The 22711-nt window shown below is 33.3% G+C and overlaps 1 protein-coding gene across 2 annotated transcripts in view; it reads left to right on the plus strand.

Annotated features, from left to right (window-relative positions):
* nap1l4a (nucleosome assembly protein 1-like 4a) overlaps window positions 1-22076 on the plus strand; it is a 23071-nt gene extending 995 nt beyond the window's left edge. Inside the window, exons 3-15 of one of the 2 annotated variants that reach the window (XM_051099770.1) lie at window positions 102-162; window positions 3397-3556; window positions 4025-4108; window positions 4282-4413; window positions 7906-7977; window positions 8088-8227; window positions 8962-9107; window positions 13383-13399; window positions 15098-15217; window positions 16519-16554; window positions 16649-16699; window positions 17343-17375; window positions 21119-22076. In XM_051099770.1, coding sequence (XP_050955727.1) covers window positions 102-162; window positions 3397-3556; window positions 4025-4108; window positions 4282-4413; window positions 7906-7977; window positions 8088-8227; window positions 8962-9107; window positions 13383-13399; window positions 15098-15217; window positions 16519-16554; window positions 16649-16699; window positions 17343-17348 — 1025 coding nt within the window. In that variant the 3' untranslated portion in view covers window positions 17349-17375; window positions 21119-22076. The remainder of the gene's footprint in view (window positions 1-101; window positions 163-3396; window positions 3557-4024; window positions 4109-4281; window positions 4414-7905; window positions 7978-8087; window positions 8228-8961; window positions 9108-13382; window positions 13400-15097; window positions 15218-16518; window positions 16555-16648; window positions 16700-17342; window positions 17376-21118) is intronic. The other variant, XM_051099769.1, reaches the window with a different exon arrangement.
* The last annotated feature ends 635 nt before the right edge of the window (window positions 22077-22711 follow it).

Genomic DNA, 22711 nt, shown 5'->3' on the forward strand with positions numbered 1-22711 from the left:
TCTATATGTATGACAGCTGTATGTAAACACTTTTTCTGATATACATATGCTAAAAATAACATTGGCACTTTCAGAAGTAAATGCTTTTATTTTTCCTCAAGGCAAAGGAGGAAACAAACCTTTTCAGTCTGACAAACCAGAGGGCTTTTTACAAGTAGAAAGGTACGACACAATTTTATATGCATACCTTTAGAAAACCAACAGATAAATCACAGACTTCTATAATTTCTGTGCAATTTCTGTGAGGTTTCAAGTCTTGTTCTTCGTAAACATTTGTAAAGTTTACTAAACATCTGCAAACATCTGTGAAGTGTCATAATGCTTTTAACTTAATTTTTGTACCATGTTGCTTTATAAAGTAAAGTCATTCAAAAGGCATCTCTTAAATTGAGTTTTGTTTTTATAAACGTAAGTGCCATAAACTTGAGTTTCAGCTGGTAAACTCTATAACTTCTTGTTTTAGTAAGCATCTGTAAAGTTTAGTAAATTTGTCTCATAAACATCTATAAAATTTAGCAGAGTGTTATAGTGTATAAACTTGCGTTTTGTAGCTTTTTCGGTTTCATAAATTTGTTTCAGAAAAAAAATTTAACAAACATCTGAAGTTTCATAAATTTGAGTTTCAGCTGTTAAACTATAACTTGTTTTAGTAAGCATCTGTAAAGTTGAATAAATTTGCCTCATAAACATCTTTTATGAAACAAGTTCACAAAACCTTACAGTAATATACTGAAAAGTTAAAGAACTTAACAGATAAAACTCAAGTTTATGGCATTACAGATGTTAAGTTCTGTTTTATTAAATATTTGTAAATTTAACAAACTTGTGTTTTGTAAACATCTGTAAAGTGTCAGAAAGTTAGTTTTGTTAAATTTGTTTATTAAACAAGTTTACGTAACTTTAGTCATTTACCCAAAAAAAGTTACAAAACTTAACTGATGAAACTCAATTTTATGACACTTTACCAATTTTTATAAAACACAAAATTCATCTGTTAAGTTCTGTAACCTGTTGTTTTAGTAAACGTCTGTTAAGTTTCATAAATTTCAAACTTAGCAAACATTTGTTTCATAAGCATTTGTAAAACTGAGTTTCATCTGTTAAGTTTTGTAACTTGTTTTAATAAATATTTGTAAATTTAACAAACCTTTGTTTTGTAAACATGTAAAGTGTCGTAAACTTAAGTTTGCTAAAATTTACTGAAACTTTACAGTCATTTACTAAAAAATGTTCCAAAACTTAACAGATGAAACTCAGGTTAATGACACTTTATACGTTTACAAAATATGAGGTTCATCCTTAAGTTCTGTAATTTGTTAAACATCTGTAAAGTTTATAAATGTCAAACTTAGCTTAAAATTTGTTAAAACATGTTTTATTAAATATTTCTACATTTAACAAAAACCTGTGTTTTGTAAACATCTGTAAAGTGTTAAAGTTAGGTTTGCTAAATTTATGAAACAAGTTTAAAAAACATGTTGAAACAGATGAAACCCTCTCATTTTACAGATGTTTACAAAATACGAGATTCATCCTTAAGTTCTGAAACTTGTTTTAGTAAATGTCTGTAATGTTTTATAAATGTCCAATTTAGCAAATATTTAGTAAGCATCTTTAAACCTGAATTTCATCTGTTAGGTTCAGTAATATGTTTTATAAAATATTTGTAAATTTAACAAACTTGTGTTCTGTAAACATCTGTAGTGTCATAAATTTAAGTTTGCTAAATTTGACTGATGTTTATGAAACAAGTTTGCAAAACTTTACAGTCATTCTCTAAAAATGCTACAAAACTTAACAGATGAAACTCACGTTAGTGACACTTTACAGATGCTTACAAAACATGAAATTCGTCAAGTTTTGTAACTTGTTTTAGTGAACGTGTAAAGTTTCATAAATGTAGAGGTTAGCAAACATTTGTTTTATAAGCATCTGTAAACATGAGTTTCATCTGTTAAGTTCTGTAACATGCTTTATTAAATATTTGTAAATTTAACTAACTTGTGTTCTGTAAACATCTGTAGTGTCATAAATTTAAGTTTGCTAAATTTGACTGATGTTTATGAAACAAGTTTGCAAAACTTTAGTCATTCACTAAAAATGCTACAAAACTTAACAGATAGAAGTCACCTTAGTGACACTTTACAGATGCTTACAAAACATGAAATTCATCAAGTTTTGTAACTTGTTTTAGTGAACGTGTAAAGTTTCATAAATGTAGAGGTTAGCCAACTTTTATTTAATAAGCATCTGTAAACTTGTTTCATCTGTTAAGTACTGTAACTTTTATTAATTATATTTGTAAATTTAACAAACTTGTTTTTTGTAAACATCCATAAAGTGTCATAAACTTATATTTGCTAAATTTGACTAATGTTTATGAAACAAGTTAACAAATTCTAGTCGTTTTCTAAAAAATGTTACAAAACTTAACAGATGAAACACAAGTTAATGACACTTTACGCATGTTTACAAAATATGAGATTCAGTCAAAGTGCTTGTTGTTTTAGTAAACATCTGTAAAGTTTCATAAATGTTAAATTTAGCTAATGTTTGTTTTGTAAGCATCTGTACACTTGAATTTCATCTGTTAAGTTCTACAATAGTCAACATTTAAATTGGATAAAAAAAAGTTAATCAAAGTTGTCCTAAGACAAGAAGGGGTATTGTTTTGGTTTTAGGACAACTTTGATGAAAGGTTTTGATCCACTTCTAATGTTATAAGTTGTTTTTAAATGTTTGGACACTTAAACTTGTAAACATCTATAAAGTATCAAGAACATAAGCTTTGAAACAATCTTACAAAACGTTACAATTATTTACTAAAAACAGATGCAACTTAAGTTTGACACTTTACAGATGTTTACAAAAAGAGATTTATCATTAAGTTTTGTAACTTGTGTTTTAGTAAACATCTGTAGTTTCTTAAATGTCAAACTTAGTAAACATTTGTTTTATAAGTGTTTGTAAACTTGAGTTTAATCGGTTAAGTTCTGTAACATGTTTTATTAAATATCTGTAAATTTAACAAACTTTTGTTTTGTAAACATCCATAAAGTGTTTTAAACTTGCTTAATTTGGCTAATGTTTATGAAGCAAAACTTTACAGTCGTTTTCTAAAAAAAGTTTAAGAGATGGATCTTAATGACACTCTACAGATATTTACAAAACATGAGTCTTATCTGTTAAGTTCTAAAGCTTGTTTTAGTAAACATCTGTGAAGTTTCATAAATGCCAAAATTAGCAAATGTTTGTTTTGTAAACATCTGTAAACTTACATTTTTCTGTTAAGTTCTGTGACTTGTTTTAGTAAACATCTGTAAACTTTCTTTAATGTGTTTCATAAATAGCTCGTAAAATCTGTTGTAAAATCTCATCTGCCTTTTGGCTATCTAGAATACCGAATTTCCACCTCTTGCCCAAGACCGTAAAGAGAAGAGTTTATGCTTTGAAGAGGCTCCAGCTCCAGAGTGGCAACATAGAGGCCAAGTTCTATGAAGAAGTCCATGAGCTAGAGAGGAAGTATGCTGGCCTTTACCAGCCCATCTTTGACAAGGTATGCAAATAACTGTCTGCAATACCAAGCATTCTGTTTAAACATGCTCTATGTACCCAAGTTAGGTTGGAGTTGGTTTACTGAAGTATTTAACCCCTCACAAACCTGGAATGCTTTCTCCAGCACTAAAGTTGACCTTCAAGCCTTGTGGTTGCTTGTATGTTAACAATATCAGTGCTAAAGTCAATCCTGCAGAACGAATGGCCAGCTGCTCTCATTCAAGCCTGGCCATTTCCTTGTCAGGAGACAAGCTAGCAGTTCAACTTTTACCCACAATGCATGTAAAGGGAAGCCACTCTTCCTGTTGCAGGCCTGTCCAAAGAGATAGTTTCAAAACAGAATTTATTGCTTTGGTTTTATGTTACACACTTGTTTGCGAAATGAATGCTACAAGTGTTCTGTCTTTGAAATGATGACGTCATGTATATGAAATGATGATGTCACATAACACAATGCTCCTTTGTTCAGAGACGGGACATCGTGGCTGGCGCTGTTGAACCCACAGACGAGGAGTGCGAATGGCAAAGTGACAGGGAGGAAGATGAGCTTGCTGTAAGTGGATACTTGTGAGAATAGTGCAAAAAACATTATATGAATGGCAAGTTCCAATTTTCAAGCATTCTGCTTTCTTGGCAGGCCTTTCTGTGGAAGTCCTGAGCTATTGAAAGTCCAACTGGAGGATGAAATGATAATGGTCTATTTAACAAAGTGATTTTCACCCGTAGGAAGATCTGCAGAAAAAAGCTGCTCTGGAGGAGAAACAGGCAGATTCGGCTGGCGCCGGTGATCCAAAAGGAATCCCCGAGTTCTGGCTCACCATCTTTAAACGTGTGGATATGCTGGGAGAAATGCTGCAGGTGAACGCTTACACCTCATTAATATCTACTCAAAAATATTTGCAAGAAACATGTTTATATTGCAGTCACCTGAACATCTGGACCTGTTTTTCCAAGCACTCTCTTTTTAGATTGGGGTCTTTTTTAGATTAGATTTAGATTGGTTTAATTTCATTATGATGGAATGGTTTGAAAATGTTGGATAATTTGGGTTTTAATTGGAATTTTAAATAGAATTTAACAGTAAATTGGTAAAATAATAAATCAGTAACATTAACATAAATAATAAAGTAGAAATCCTTACATTATAGTTACATTATATTGCAGTATAGTTATTCATTTCATTGGGCCATAATAATAATAATAATTACTATTATTATTAGTAGTAGTACTAGTAGTAGTAGTGTTTAATTAGAATTTTAAATAGAATTTAACAGTAATTTGGCAAAATAATAAATCCGTAACCTTGCGTTATAGTGAGTTTCCATGGTTTAGGGCTGTTATTATTATTATTATTATTATTATTATTATTATATTATTATTATACATTTTATAATAATAGTAGCCTCAAATTTGGGTTTTAATTAGAATTTTAAATAGAACTTAACAGTACATTGGTAAAATAATAAATCAGTAACATTGCGTTATAGTAAATTTTCCAAAGTTTAGGACTGTTGTTGTTATTGTTGTTATTATTATTATTAGTAGTAGTATTATTATACATTGTTTTATTATTATAACCTCAATTTTGGGTTTTAATTAATGTTTCATAATAAATAATATATCAGATAATAAATCAGAAAATCTTGCATTACAGTTAGTTTGCTTTGGTTTGGTTATGCACAACATAAACTACTGTGCAATAATAATAATAATAATAATTATTATTATTATTAATATTATTTAATTAGAATTTTAAATGGAATTTAACAGTAATTTGGCAAAATAATAAATCAGTAACCTTGCGTTATAGTGAGTTTGTCACGGTTTAGGGCTGTTATTATTAGTAGTAGTAGTAGTAGTATTATACATTATATTATAATAGTAACAATCAACAAATCTGGGTTATTATAATTTTAATTTTAATTGTATTAAAATAATAATAATAATAATATTAATTACACTCGCACACACACACACTATATACATATAGTTGTTGATATGCACAACATGTCTATTATTATTATTATTATTTTTTATTATTGTACATTTCATTGTAATAATAATAATTAACTTTGCTCAATCAAAGTCGCTCTGGATAAAGGTGTCTGCTAAATGTAACTGTAGACTGTAAGTGTGTATATGGGCTGTTTTACTGTAGCCATATTTTGGAGCTAGAGCTATATATTTTATAATAAATAACCGTTTATATAAGGGTTTTTATAAGGGTTTTTATAACAGTTACATGAAGGGTTTATGTGGTTTACACAGGATGTGGTTCTTGAGACAGGAAGCTTATAGAGGACATGCGAGTTTGGATTGGTGCATGCAATCTGATCATTAGGGCTGTCACTAACGATTATTTTAGTAATCGATTAATCGTTCGATTACTCTGACAGTTAATCGAGAAATCAGATAATTATTTGTGTGGTAATAAAAACAGACCTAAGCAAACAATAGACTTTAAAATGACTAGAAGGAGAAGTCCACTTCCAGGGTTTCCGCGGAGTCATAAAAAGTCATAAAATGTCATAAATTTAATAATAAGGATTTTAGGTCAAAAAGTCATAAAAACGTCCGGATTTCCCATATAAGGTCCTAAATTACATTTAGCCAGGTCATAAATTACATTTAGCCACGTCTTAAATTGATATGATTTTTCATTCATTGGTTCAACCGTCGCCTTCCCACTGCTGGCGGCGGCATTCATTCGTTTCGCCGCTTGTAGTTCTTTCTGAGGAATCTGTGTGGTAACACAGCATTCCAGAACTACAAGGTCCATGTCACGTGGCAGTACAGCAAACAGACTTGTGGGAATGAAAAAAAAAACTCAGCTCGTCACTGTAAGTCGTTGCTTAGTTTAACGTTAACTGTTTAGTTTAATTATATAAAAAAATGGGAAAGTGTACATTTAACGAGCTATGGCTCCAAGACGGTGCTTTTAGTTTTTGGCTTAAGCCCGTCGTAAACAATCGGCATCAAGCCTATTGCACACTGTGTAAGAAGGCGTTGGAGCTGGCTAGTTTAGGCATACAATCCTTAAAGTCGCATGCCAAGTCAGAAAAGCATAAAACTGCTGTAAAAGGTCTGCAGCGGGTGCTGGCGATCAGTCAGTTTTTTTTCGGCTCCGACAGTAACCTTTAAATAATAAAACTTTTTATTTTCATAATTCGTGTAGGTCATAAATTTAAATCATAATGGTCATAAAAAGGTCATAAAAAGTCATAAATTTGACTGGCTAAGCCCTGCAGAAACCCTGACTTCCAAAACAAAGATTCACATATAATGTACTCACCCCCTTGTCATCCAAGATGTTCATGTCTTTCTTTCTTAAGTCGTAAAAAAGTAGTTTTTTGAGGAAAACATTTCAGCATTTTTCTCCATATAATGGACTGATATGGTGCCCCAAGTTTGAACTTCCAAAATGCAGTTTAAATGTGGCTTCAAACGATCCCAAATGCGGTTGCAGAGGAAAAAGGGTCTTATCTAGCGAAACGATCGGTTATTTTCATAAAAATAATACAATTTATATACTTTTTAATCTCAAACGCTCGTCTTGTCTTACTCTGCCTGGACTGTTTTTTTTATTTTTTTTCCGGTTCATGACAGTTAGGGTATGTCGAAAAATTCCCATTTCATGTTCTCTCTCAACTTCAAAATCGTCCTATATCGCTGTTTTACCTTTTTTGTTAAGGGTGTTTGATTTTTTTTTTTTTTTTTTTTTTTTTTTTTTTTATAAAAATAACCAATTGTTTCGCTAGATAAGACCCTTCTTTATTTGAAGCTGCATTTAAACTACATTTTGGAAGTTCAAAATCGGGGCACCATATCAGTCCATTATATGGAGAAAAATCCTGAAATGTTTTCCTCAAAAAGCATAATTTCTTTACGACTGAAGAAAGAAAGACATGAACATCTTGAATGACAAGGGGGTGAGTACATTATCTGTGAATCTTCATTTTGGAAGTGCACCTCTCCTTTAAAATACATATATAATAACAATGAGACAAAAATAATTGGTACAGATAAAATATCAAAAGCAAGTTTTTTTAAACAAAATACTTAATGTAATGAAACTATGTAATCATAACATATGTACAATATGTGTTATATCAAATGCCTGCAGAGGGCGCCTGACGATTGTTTTTACAATGTACTGCATGATCTAAACCTTGTTTAATATTAACTAAACAACATTTAATTCAAATATTCTCTTAACCTTTAATATTTGGCCACTTCATTACGATAGAGGTGCTACAGCCACTGTCGTTTCTTGAACGTGGACATCAAAACATGCAAATCCATTTAAAATCAGTGGCGATAACATGAAGTTGATCTTTTTGTTTCCTGTAGGAGCATGATGAGCCAATCCTGAAACACTTGCAGGACATCACTGTGAAGTTTTCTGAGCCTGGACAACCAATGGTTTGTCAAACAGCTACTAATGTTTTTATATATATATATATATATGTGTGTGTGTGTGTGTGTGTGTACAGATTTCATATTTAATATTGTTCATTTGTTTGTCAAAACAGAGTTTCACTTTAGAGTTCCACTTCGAGCCCAACAGCTACTTCAGTAACACAGTTCTCACTAAAGTCTACAAGATGAAATCAGAGGCGGACGCAGCAGATCCGTTCTCATTCGAGGGGCCAGAGATCGTAGACTGTGAAGGGTAAAACATAATTTGTGGTTCTTGCTAAGACAAATCCTAACCAAAAGTATGCAAGTATATACAAGCGGTTGGAATTATTAACATGTTTTAATGATTTTGAATCTCTTATGTGCAAAAAGGGTGCATTTATTATTGAAATATTTAATATATGAAATATTATTACAGTTTCAAATAAGTGTCTTCTACTGGAATGTATTTTAAAATGCGTTTTATTTCTTTGATCATTACTCCAATTTTCAGTGTCACATGATCCTTCAGAAATCATTCTAACATCCTGATTTGCATCTCAAAAAACATTTGTTATTATAAATGTTAGGGATGTGAGGAGATCTCGTGATGACAAAAAATAGGGTCATGTGACACTGAAGACTGGAGTAATGATGCTGAAAATTCAGCTTTGCATCACAGGAATAAATTTAATTTCAAAATAAATTCAAATAGTAAACAGTTATTTTAAATTATAATAATGTTTCACAATATCACTGTATATTTTATCAAATAAATGCAGCCTTGATGAACATAAAGAGACTTTTTAACATTTTAAAATTATAATTACTCCAAACGTTTGACCAGTAGTGTAATTTTTCCAAAAAGCATGTTCTTTTGAGTTTTAGCATAAATGACACCTGAAATTGTGTTGCTTGTTTATAAGAGGATGATGCTCTGCGTTTACATCGAATTCATTTCTTTAAATAAATCTGTTTCTGAATGGTGCATTTGTTGATTGTTTTTAGTTGTAAGATCGACTGGCAAAAAGGCAAAGACGTGACGGTCAAAATTGTTAAGAAGAAGCAGAAACACAAAGGCAGAGGGACCATCCGGACGGTCACCAAAGAGGTTCCACAGGATTCATTCTTCAACTTCTTCAGTCCGGTTAAAGGTAAGAGAAAACGGGGTTTCCCAGGCAGAAGAAGAATAATAGAGAATCACCTTTTAATAACGCAGCTAAAGGTTAAGCCGCATCTCAATTTGTAAAATAAACCTAAACAAATCGCATCATTCATTATTACGTAAGCGTGACACGGACGGAGTTTTGCGATCGTCTTTGTGTGAATTAATTAGACTGAAATCTTGGGATTAAGATAATTGAGCCTGTTCTCAAATGCCTTGGCATCCTTTCTTTTGTCATGAAAAGGCTTTTCAAATGCATTTATCTAAAGCAGTTTGTTCCTGAACAGGTTTGTTGGTTTGGCTAAATATCTATAACTATCAGTTATTGGTAATAGACTGATTCATAATATTTACTGATGTAAATGTCAAGGCACAGTTTCTTTTGTTATGTAAGCAACTGACTTTTTAGTGTGAGAACTACATGGGTCGTGAGGAATATCAACTTAACAAATGAACAACAACAAAAAAAGTATGCCACATTAAAAAACATAATTTATGAGCAAATGTAATGTTTAGTGCCTTCCAGACAGCAGAGGGCATCATGATATTATTTTTGCCTGACTAGATGGAAAAAACATCCACTTGGTGGCAAATCTTTCTCAAAACTATTTTGTATGTAATACAAACTGTGTTCCTCCAGAGGGCGCTTGATAGCTGATTCTCCCATTGAGGTCCATTCAAATCTGTCTTATTAGATACATTTGGGCAGTGAAAAGTTTAATCTTTTAAAATCTATTAATGCTACAGATTTTAACAGCAAAACAAGTGGAATTACAATAGGGATTTAGCGTTATGCGCTTGAACCCTTAATTATTTACTTTTAGTCATTTAGCAGACACTTTTATCCAAAGTGACTAATGAGGACAATAGAAGCAATCAAAACCAACAAAAGAGCAATTTTATGTAAGTGCTGACAAGTGTCGGTTAGTCTAATGCAGTACACATAGTTTTTTTGTTTGTTTGTTTGTTTAATAAATAAAAAGAAATAAAAAGAAAACAAGTTAAATTATATATATATATATATATATATATATGTGTGTGTATATATATATATATATATATATATGTATATAGAGAACACTAGTGTTGTTAGAGAGTCATTTTTTTAATAAATAAAAATAAAACTATTTTTATTTTTTTATATTGTCATTTTTATAATAAATAAAAAGAAAACATGATTAAAAAAATAGAAAAAAATGGAGAACGCTAGTGTTAGAGATTTTTTTTTTTATGTAGTAAATAAAAAGAAAATAAGTTGGAAAAAAATAGAAAAAAATGGAGAACGCTAGTGTTAGAGGGTCATTTTTATGTTAAATAAACAGAAAACAAGTCAAAAAATAGAAAAATGAATAGAGGACGCTTTTGTTAGGGTCATTTATTATAATAAATAAAAAGAAAACAAGTCGTCACGCTAGTGTTAGAGGGTCATTTTGTATGTTAAATAAAGAAAAAAGAAAAAAGAAAACAAGTAGATGGAATAGAAAAAGAATAGAGAACGCTAGTGTTAGAGGATATTTTTATAATAAATAAAAAGAAAAGATAAAAAAAGAAAAGGAATAGACAATGGTAGTGTTAGAGTTTTTTTTTTCATAATAAATAAAAAGAAAACAAGTTGGAAAAAAATAGAAAAAGAAGAACGCTAGTGTTAGAGGGTCGTTTTTATGTTAAAAGACAGAAAACAAGTCAAAAAATAGAAAAAGAATAGAGAACGCTAGTATTAGTCATTTTTTTTAAATAAATAAAAAGAAAACAAAATAAAAAATACAAAAAGAATAGAGAAAGCTAGTGTTAGAGGGTCATTTTGTATGTTAAAGAAAAGCAAAAAAAATAGAAAAAGAATAGAGGGACGCTTTTGTTAGATTTTTATATTTTAATAATGAATAAAAAGAATACAAGTAGATGGAACAGAAAAAGATTAGAGAACGCTAGTGTTAGAGTTTTTTTATAATAAATAAAAAGAAAACAAGTTGAAAAAAAAAAGAAAAAAATGGAGAACGCTAGTGTTAGAGGGTCATTTTTATGTTAAATAAACAGAAAACAAGTCAAAAAATAGAAAAATTAATAGAGAACGCTAGTGTTAGAGGGTAATTTTTTATAATAAATAAAAGGAAAAGTTGAAAAAAAAAGAAAAAGAATAGAGAACACTAGACTTCGAGGTTTTTTAATAAATAAAAAGAAAAGTCGAAAAAGAATAGAGAATGCTAGTGTTAATGTTTTAGAATAAATAAAAAGAAAAAAAAAGTTAAAAAACAAAGAATAGAGAACACTAGTGTTAGTTAATTATTTTTAATAAATGGCAAAAAATGGCAAAAGAATATAGAACACTAGTGTTAAAGGGTCAATTTTTTAATAAATAAGTAAAAAAATAGAAAAAGAATAGAGAATGCTAGTGCTAAAAGGTCGTTTTTCTATCATAAATAAAAAGAAGTAGATATTTTTAACAATCAATTTCCTATAATTACATTTTATTTGTCCGTTTTAGTCAGAAGTGAAATAACAAACCTTTCCAAAAAAACAAATTACTGTCACAGTGGAAAGACAAAGAAGAGAAGGGAAGATAAAATAAGGCAAGAAATGTAAAGGCAGCAGAAGTTTAATTATGATAAGAAAAATAATCAACAAAAGCTGAAATAGGATATAAGATACAGAAGTAACATAAAGGGACACAAAATGTCCATTATGAGTTTATCGTGATTTATGACAAAAAGAAGAAATAATTCTCCTATTCATTTCTTAAAAATCTTGTGTAAAAAATGTGGTTCTCCGGGTTTCAGTCTACTAATAATAATGAAAGTGCACTGAGTTTTGTTCTGTCTTTTTTTTTTTTTTTTTTTTTTTTTCTTTTTCCTCCAAAGGAGAACAAACAAGGTCAATGACCTACATTGTGATTGGCTGATTTTTTTTTTTTTTTTTTAAATAAATAAGTCAAAAAAATATAAAACTTTTGGCAAAACTCATTCTCTACCGGCATAGGCCTAAATTTATGATTTATGTATTTGCATATAAAACGAACTAGAAAACTTCATCTGATGCCGTTTTGTTAGTCACACATACATGGAAAAAGGTAACACTTCTGTTACAGTAGTAATAAACTGAATGTGTTCACACAAAAACCATCAAAAAAATCCTATTTCTTTCAGTCTCATGCAAATAAATGCATTTGAATAAATATACATATTTTTTAAATAACTATTTGATTAAATCAAATATATGCAAATAGTTAACAATAAACATTACCATGATTTTGTGAGTACAGAAATCTTACCTGTTTCATTTATGTATGACTGACAAATATGAATTACATTAATTTACTAGTTTATGATAAATATGTGTAATCCAAATGGAGGAAAATTGTATATGCCTTATTTATTTTATTTCATTTTATTTTTTTAAAGTGTGCCTCATTCATCCAGGTTGTCAGAAAAGAGTTTCATCAGGGCTTTTGCTTGTTCCTTTAGTAACTTTTTAATAGGCAAACACAGTGTCATATAAACTTCTCGCCCGCCTGTTTTTTTTTCCCTTGTGTCTCCCCGCAAAGGAATGCCAGTTGAATTTGAATCTTCAACCGCCATGACACGGTTGCTTCTCTTTCACCTCATTTACCCTTTCCAAAAAATGGCAAGCATTAAATACTTCGCATTTTAAGTGCCATTTTTCCCGTCAACCCCTCAGATAAAGCGGCAGGTAAAGAATGCCGCCCGTCCTGCACACAGACTGTGGGAAAGAGACGCTCTTACCGTCAATCACCGCTCCGCCGGATATGTGTAATTTATCTGTTACCGAGGTGACTTCCACAACATTCCCGTCTGAGGTGCGGCACCTGTGCTGAAATGGCAGCAGCGAGGCTCTTGACTGAATGATGTAATGCTTTCAGGGCTTGATGGATTTCCGAAAAGACTCTAAAGCCAGATCTCCTTCAGGCCAGGCTTTGATCAGCACCTTTTCAAGGTGTCACCCATGTTTGCATGGGTGAATCTCACAAAACCTGTCAGGAGGAACAAGTCTGGGCCATATTTCACCCTAAAATAGAAAGAAAATGAAGCCTGTTTAGGGACTATGTTTGCATTACAACCTAATTTTAATGACAAATAAACATCTTATATATATATATATATATGTATGTATGTCTAGTGTGTGTGTGTATATATATATATATATATATATACATACATGCATACACACACATATATATATATAGAGAGAGATTAGTATATAGGAATATGAGCCAGAATTAATACTGTTTTCTTCTCTTTTATTTTTCTAGCGTCGCCTGATGTAATGGTGAGTAAGACGTCTTGCGCTCTGTGTTTTGTTGTGTTTGTAAACATCTGAATCATGGCCGTATGCAGCTCACGTCTTTTAGCTGCCTACACAAACACATACTGTATCTCGAGCCTCCTCTGCGAGTTTGGAAAACACGTCACCAGCAAGAAACATCTACAGAGTTCCTGCGTCAATAACGGTCAACTCCTCGTGTAGTAATGTGGCTGCTTAAAAAAACACAAGCTCAGTCATTGCACAATGATTTCGCAGTTAACGCATGATAACATCTCTGAAATCAAGTAGGTCACGCATGTTCAGTTTTCATTTTCAGGTGCTGGAATTATTAAAAGACACTTTTAAAGGATTAGGTCACCCCAAAATCATGTTCATGTCTTTCTCTCTACAGTTGAAAAGAAATTAAGGTTTTTTCCAGGATTTTTCTCCATATAGTGGACTTCAATGGGTGCCAATGGGTTGAAGGTCCAAACTGCAGTTTCATTGCAGCTTCAAGGGACTCTACATGATCCAAGACTAATGGTGCGTTCACACCAGACTCGACTTGCGCGAATAAATCGCGCTATCATGGGAGGGGCTTCTGCCAGGCGGCTCCAGTCTCGTTGCGAAATGGCTGACATGGATTTTGTTGAGAGGATTGCTGCGCTTTATGTGCTATGGAAGGCTGAAAAGTGGCGTAGACTCGTTCGGCGCCGTGTCTGGGTCCCTCAGATCAGTCCATCAATATGTATATATATAGCTCAAATTGAGTAAAGAGGGTTTTTATACAACTTACCAGATTGTCCGACCTCCTCACTCACTTTCTTACTAGCAAGATCCTTTTTATTCCTGTTTCTATAAAAAGGAAGAAGATGTATTGTACAGCTCCAGGTATCCACATACAGCGACGATGATTTTGTCCTCTATTGTTGTTTCGGATTTCCGCCTCCGCTCGCTACATCGTAATCACGTCACTACTAGAGCAAGCTCCTGATTGGTTAACGCGGTGCGAATATTCGCCAAAGTTCAGATTTTTCAACTCGAGCCCGAAACGCTCAATTCGCACCACAGGATGTCTATCGCATCTTTGCATTGACTTAACATGTTAATCACTCGTGCTTAACGCTTCATGTGTGTCTGGTGTGAATGCACCTTAATAAGGGTCTTACCTAGTGAAATTATCACTCATTTTCTAAAATAAGAATTTATATACTTTTTAACCACAAATGCTCATCTTGCACTAATCGCGTTGGAAAGTTCACCAAAAATCATCCAACAATGTTGTTTTACCTTTTTTGTATAAAGTATTTGACTTTCTTTGCATGTTTACTTTGTAAACACTGGGTTGGTACTTTCGGCTACGTCACATGTGACCTTTTCAACATGGTTGTGTAATGCTTGACAAGCTAGTGCAAGACAAGCATTTGTGGTTAATTTTTGTTTTTTAAAATGAGCTATTATTTCGCTATTCTTTGGCTGGGATCGTGTAGAGCCCTTTGAAGCTGCATTGGAATTTGCAATTTGCACCTTCAACCCGTTGAAGTCCACTATATGGAGAAAAATGCTGGAATGTTTTCCTCAAAAACCTTAATTTCTGTTCTACTGAAGAAGGAAAGGCATGAACATTTTTATTGAAATGAACTAATCCTTGAAGTTTTTAATTTTATAGTTTACTCCAAAAAAATCATCCATTGGATGCTCATTGTGTCTGTTTCTGTCCAGGATGAAGATTTGGACTTCACTCTAGCTACAGATTTTGAGATCGGACACTTCTTCCGGGAGAGGGTCATTCCCAGAGCTGTGCTTTATTTCACAGGAGAGGCCTTAGAGGATGACGAGAGTGTATGTCTGCTCTTTTTACTATTACTATCACAAGAAAATCTAGGACTGACTATAGAATAAAATGGAAAAAAATCTAAAATATTTAAAGGGAACCATGGGTATTATGACTTGTATGGCTTAATATAAAGTAAATGATGTCTTTTACTAAAATATGTCGTAGAAAACCCATGAAAGATTTACATTATTTTAAAAATGCATATTATTTTATACATATTTTGGAATGTGGGGGTGCCATTATTTCAATGGCGTCAAATGGTTGCACTTTGTGAGCTACTGACGCTACCTGTTGCTATTTTTACCGCAACACAATTCAGAAAATAAAACACTGATACGATGCCACAGCTACTGAAAGAGCCTACAGGTGCCGATGAATATAAGAGTTTGTTTAAAACAAATGCCATATCATTGATTTTTCCCCACAAGGAGTCTAAACGCACCTGGATATCGAGTGAAACCCACACTGAGAAACTCCTTCAGTGTCTGCAGCGTCATGACAAGTGTCGACATGTTTACGTCCTGTCAAGATGGCATCTAGCGTTTCTTGTCTCTGCCATTTGTAAGCTTATTCATTAGCTGTGGTCTACTAAAAGCCTCAAAGCCATCAGGACTAAAATGGAGAGAACAAGGACACAGGTCTTTGGAAGTTTTATTTGTCCACGGGCATCTTTCCATTATTTTCTACTCTTCTTATCACTAGGGAAAGCAGTGAAGACTTACATTGCTTGTCTTGTTGCCTGAAAATTTCTGAAAATTACAACCAAAAGCTGCATAATGTGGCATCGTATTAGTATTTTATTTTCCGAGTTGTGTTGTGGTAAAAATAGCAACAGGTAGCGCCTGTAAATGCAATCATTTTACGTCATCCAAATTATGATATAAAGGCCAAAATATGCATTAAACTGTGGATTTTTAAAATAACGTAAATCTTTCATGGGTTTTCTACCTCATGTTTCAGTAAGAGACATCATTTACATTATAATAAGCCATACAAGTCTTAATACCGGGGATTCCCTTTGCATTTGCATTAAATTGGATTAAACTGTAATAGCAGTGTTATTATTTTATTGGATTTTATTTTTTGGTATGATTTTTAGGCTTGGGTCCTTGAACTGGTCACTTTTTAGTAGGTTTCAAATCAGAAATAATGGACAAAAAGTGCTTTTTAAATCTATGTGTGATGTTGTTTAGTTTTATATTAACAAAATAATATTGAAAATATTTAATGTGTCTCCCAGACACTCTGTAAAATGAAATATCACATTTATTTTATAATATATATGTAATTCCATGCTATTTTGCAGTATGAAGAGGAGGATCTTGAAGAGGGAGAGGAGGAGGTGAGATTCTGTTAATAGACACATTTATCATTTAATAGTAGTCAAAAATTATGGGCAGTAGCAGTTTAACAGCAAACTATTATGTGTCATTCAGGACCTGGATGAGGAAGGTGAAGAAGAGGACGAGGGAGATTTTGATCCCACGGTGAGCATTTAAATAATCCGTTTTCCTATCATGCACTATCAACTGTCATTAATTGTTTTTGCTCTTGATTAATTTGATTATGCAATTGTGCAGAGATTTAAGTAAGCTTTAGCTGTTTCTTCAGTTTTTTTAATGCATTTTTTAATCAATTTTAATCAAATTTGTCACAAATTTGAGATGTTCTGCTAAGATTTTAGACTGTGTTTGAAATAAAATGCTGGTATACTAGTAGATACTATATCCTGCTTGCTATTTTTATATGTATTTGTATAAAAAATGTAGAAAATGTGTAGCAACAACATGGTATGCCACACAGTTTTATGTTAATATGTCTCAACTTTTGGCATTTGGCAGAAATTTGAGTGCATTGCATCGTGGGATGCATTATTCCCACTGTGTGGTCTGTTGTATACTGCACATTTTGTGTGCTGTGCATTGTGTACATACTGCATACTGCAAAGTAGTAGTATTGTATTCCAAACATAGTTGTCTGTAAATCACTGCATTGAATAGATTTTTATTGCTGATCTGGTTTTGATTGAGGTGGTCTTGATTGAAAGCATTAACTTGTATGGTGCTTCATGATCAGCTGCATGCCTGATGTGTAAACCTGTGTGTTTGTCCCTTCACTTCCCCTTTACAGGCATAATTCATTTCTCACTTCATGCATTTCTAGGTAAGAGACACGTGAAGGGATGTGACGTTATTTCCCATTTATTTTTGATCCGTCTTTCCTTCATTGTTAAAGTCTTTCTCCTCTGCCTGCACTCTTATGTCACTTTCACATGAAAGGTTTGAGTGTGGACTTTGGTTCATTTGAACCACAGTTCCATAGCTGCGTAACTATTGTTGAAAGGATAGGACTCAAGTCATGCTAGGTGTATATGACTTTCTTCTTTCAGACAGATACAGTCTGAGTTATGTTAAAAATGTCCTGGCTATTTCAAGTTTTATAATGGCAGTGAATAGGTGGTGAGATTTTGAAGTCCAATAAAGTGCATCCATCCATCATAAAAAGTACTCCACACAGCTCCAGGGGTTAATAAAGGCCTTCTGACGTGAATTGGTACATTTGTGTTAGAAAAATATCTATATTTAAAACTTTATAACCTGTAATCTCTAGCTTCTGCTAACTGAAGTACAATTATTCACAAGTGCCGTTCCAGCGGATGACTTTGTTCCAGTGAGCATAGTAATTAACGTGGAAGTGCAGTGCACCGGTCACAAATTAGAAGTACAAAATGAGGATTTGTAAAGAAAAATGTGGGAGGATTTAGACATAAGCCAAGAGGAGACTGGTTTTCCTTTGCTGTAAACAAAACTTAGTTCTCCCGATGCTAGCGTATTCCCACCGGAGCTTATGCTACGTCCTGCGTCATCCACTGGAGTTTTAAATATGGATATTTTTCTTGCACAAATGCATCAATTTGCTTCAGAAGGCCTTTATTAACCCCTGGAGCTGTGTGGACCACTTTTTATGATGGATGGATGCACTTTATTGCACTTCAAAATCTCAACAGCCATTCACTGCCATTAGAAAGCTGGGAAGAGGCAGGACATTTAATATAACTCCAACTGTATTCGTCTGGAAGAAGAAAGTCATATACACCTAGGATAGCTTGAGGTTGATAAATCATGGGGAAATTTTTTGTTTTTTGGGTGAACTATCCCTTTAATTACATATAATTTGCATTTTTTGTTCACAATTAGATGCTAATCACTTTGATGGTGAAAGTATTTTGTGAACATACTGCGGTTTGAAACGTAGAAGAGTGAAAATAGATCAGCCAAAATGACGCAACTACTATTAATTACGTATCATTTACATTTTTGTTCACAAATAGATGCTAAGCGAAAACGGTAATAAAAATAAATGTAATTGAAGTGAAATAAACTCTTTATTCACATTTCTAACAATCAAATGTCTGGGTTTTTTTTGATGCTTGATAATGATAAATGCAGAGATTATTTATCATCATTGAACATCAACAAAACCTGATATATTGACTGTGGGAAACACAAAGAAAGTGTTTTGCACAAAGAAAATGTTGATGTTTAATACTGCTTGAAAGCATTTATCGTTGATGCTTAATGTATTTCGCAAACATACCACAGTTTGAACGAATGTAAACAGCGTGAAAGTAGATTAGCCAGGAGGATGCAACAATCTAATTTAATCGGTATTTGTTAAAATACTTGGTCAACTTTTGGCTTAATAGTTTGATTTTGGGGCAAGACTAACTTTCCAGCCAATGACAAATGGGGGTGGTCCCGAAACCTGTTTGGAGATGTTAAAGGAGAAGTTCACTTCCAGAACAAAAATGTACAGATAATGTACTCACCCCCTTGTTATCCAAGATGTTCATGTCTTTCTTTCTTCAGTCGTAAAGAAATTGTTTTTTGAGGAAAACATTTCAGGATTTCTCTCCATATAGTGGACTTTAATGGTAAGGGCGAGTTTAAACTTCCAAAATGCAGTTTAAATATAGCTTCCAAGGGCTATAAATGATCCCAGTTGAGGAAGAAGGGTCTTATCTAGCATAACGATAGATTATTTTTCTAAAAAAAAAAGCAAAAAACAAAACTTTTTATCCTCAAATGCTCATCTTGTCTAGCTCTGCGTGAGCACTGTGTAATCTGGGTCAGTACAGTTAGGGTATGTCGAAAAACTCCCATCGCATTTTCTTCTCCAACTTCAAAATTGTCCTACATCGCTGTTTTACCTTTTTTGCCAAGGGTGGTTTGATCGACTTTGCACATTCACTATGTAAACACTGGGTCGGTACTTCTGCAGTGATGTAGGATGATTTTGAAGTTGGAGAAGAAAATGAGATGGGAGTTTTTAGACATACCCTAACTGTCATGAACTGGAATACAAGACAAGCATTTGAGGTTAAAAAGTATATACCTTATATTATATACTTTCTATTATAAGATATAACTGATCGTTTTGCTAGATGATATCTTTATTCCTTGGCTGGGATCATTTAGAGCCCTTTGAAGCTGCATTTTGGCACCATTGAAGTCCACTATATGGAGAGAGATCCTGAAATGTTTTTGTCAAAAATCATAATTTCTTTACGACTGAAGAAAGACATGAACATTTTGGATGACAAGGGGGTGAGTACACCATCTGTAATTTTTGTTGTTCTGGAAGTGAACTTCTCCTTTAATGGTAAATGCAATCAATGCGAAACACTTTTGTTTGCATTGCAGGTTTTGTTGATGTTCAGTGATACTAATTATTAAATAGTACTGACTTTGGTGGTGAAGGTATTTCCCAAAACATACCGCAGTTTAAAACGACATAAAAAGTGTGAAAGCAGATCAGCCAGGAGGATGCATCAGAAATTGAACAAATAAACGAAGTGTGAAAATGACATTTAAAACTAACCTTTACAATTTACACTCACTATATGAACCTGAAAGGTGAAGTGTGTAATTATTTTAATGGCAAAATACTTAAGTGGTCTGACATATCAATTTCTAGCTTAATAGTGTGCAGCAGTTTGGTTCTTTAAGTAAAATACAACTTTTTTTTTTTTTGATTAAACTTTTAAAGTGAGCTCTGAGGTTGTAAATGGATAGTTTGTTTTATTAAAGCCATCAGTTTACATTTTTTAAAACATAAGTTGAAATATAGTGTTTACCAATGGAGTTCCTGGTGAAAAACTATATTACCCATGATGCTATACAGAACATTCCACCAATCAGAGAGCCACAGTGAGCAAATTGAGTGCCGCTAAGCTCCACCCACTTCCATAAAGCACCACAAATGACATAATCGAGTCTCCCCACATGCTCAAAACACTTAAATATTCAAATGTTTGTGCATATTTTCCAGTAAACGTAAAATACATTGTTTCTATACAAACAGTCAACAACTTTAAATACATAGTATACAGATTTCTTCAATTCAATTGTCTTTCGTAGTGCTTCATGGGAGTGTAGTTTTCTCTAAATGAACTCAATAAATACACAGTACCTTTATCTTTTTGTCCAATTTTCAAATACTTTCTTGCTTCAAATAAAAAAAAAAACAGCTAGTGACTTGTTGGTTGGTTTCATGACTTAACGCTTTAACGAAGGCTATTTTTAAATCCCTATGAGAAAAATGAATGGAAAAAATACTTCCCAGAACAAGCACTACTGAAAAGTAGACAGGCATTACTACTCTCTATGGTTTGATTTTGGGGTGGGGCCAACTTTCCAACCAATGGCAGATGGGGGCGGTGCCAAAACCTGTTTAAAAACAATAGTTTTGCTATTGTTTGATGCAACTGCTGGCGCAGAAATTACACACTTCACTTTTACCAAACAAAGCATGCGTTTAAATCAAACCGTCATTAGGCAAATCATTACTTCCTGTTTCCCAGTGCATGAAATAATATTCAGAAATCTTTATTTTATCCCTTACAGAAAGACCCTCCTCCTGCCGAGTGCAAACAGCAGTAAGACTCGTGCACAGACAGCCACGGCACAACTCGGCTGTCCGTCAGACAACTAGACGATGTGGACGCAGGCCTCAATTTCCTCGTGGACTCGCCACACTAATGCAATAGGAAACCAAACGCTGTTTAGGAAATGCATGTTTGTTTGTTTGTTTATTTCTGTACTGTTTACTTTTACAGAGATGACCTCAGTGTTCTCATTCATAAATTGTGTGTTTTCGCGCTCCAAAATTTAACCCACAAAGACGTTTGTTTTTCTTTTATTTTCTATATTCGAAATGTTAAAGCTGGTGTGTTAGAGAGTCTAGCAACGATGCCACATGTGTTTTGAATTCCTAACGTCCATGTGCAACCGCGGCCATTTTTGCAACATAGCAGGTTTTGGACACTCCCCAGATGATATGAACTCCCAGGCGTCGTCCAGTGTAGCATTACTCAGGGTTTTTTTTGCCAACAAAATGAACCTGCTGTCTTCAAGAATCTGACATACCTTCAATTACCGATTTAGCTGTTACAATGTAATTATGAAAGTGTTTTTGATGTGGATGGTCCTGCTCGTTGGTAGCCGAACGATGTGGATTGTGGTAATAGAATACTTCTGATTTGTCTCCAGGGTTGGGCGTCATCGAATTCCCCATCCTGACGCAACGCATATCCATGCGGAGCACATTGACATGGGATTTCAATCGTATTTTATTTCGCCATGTGGTTATGTGTCAAGTTGCTTGCATTCATGCACAGAATTGCATCAGTGACAGTATTGAGAATGTTAACAAGCAGATCTTAAAGCCATTGCAGGTTTACTCTCCGTTTGAACCGTGTGCGAGCCATAGCCTTATCTGGAACTTCTTTGATTTGTAATGCAGCATTGTTTCCATTTTGTACAAAATAGACAAAAAGATTCTATTAAATGTTGTGCAACATGATGCCACAGAGTTTTTTTTCTTGTTTTGGCATAACTGTGAAATCTGATTTAGCGTTCTCTCGTGGTGAGTAAAGCAGGAAGAATTGAGCCAGAATATCACAGAAACCTGTGGGTAAGCTGTCAGTAAGCAATCACACTTAACACCCTAGCAACTCCATAGCAACATGCCTAAAATAACCCAGAACACCCTAGTAACTGCATAGCAACAAGATTACCCAGAACAAAAATTACCCAGAACACCATAGCATCTCAGAACTCTCTAGCAACTGCATAGGAACATGGTTAAATTCACTTTGAACACCTTAGCAACTGCATAGCAACATGCATAAAGTCACCCTGAACACCCTAGCAACTTAAAACACCCTAGCAGTTGGATAGCAACATAATTAAAATCACCCTGAACAACCTAGAAGTTGCACAGCAACATGACTAAACCCTGTACACCCTAGCAACTCAGAACAACCTAGTAGTTATTTAGCGACAAGAATAAAATCACCCAGAAAACTCTAGCAACTGCATAACGACATGAATAGCATCACTCAAAACAACCTAGCAACTTGGAACACCCTAGCAACTGCGTAGAAACATTAATAAAATTACCCAAAACAACTAGCAACTGCATAGCAACATGGTTAA

Source organism: Labeo rohita, chromosome 25 (assembly GCF_022985175.1).
Source record: "Labeo rohita strain BAU-BD-2019 chromosome 25, IGBB_LRoh.1.0, whole genome shotgun sequence".
NCBI lineage: Eukaryota > Metazoa > Chordata > Actinopteri > Cypriniformes > Cyprinidae > Labeo > Labeo rohita.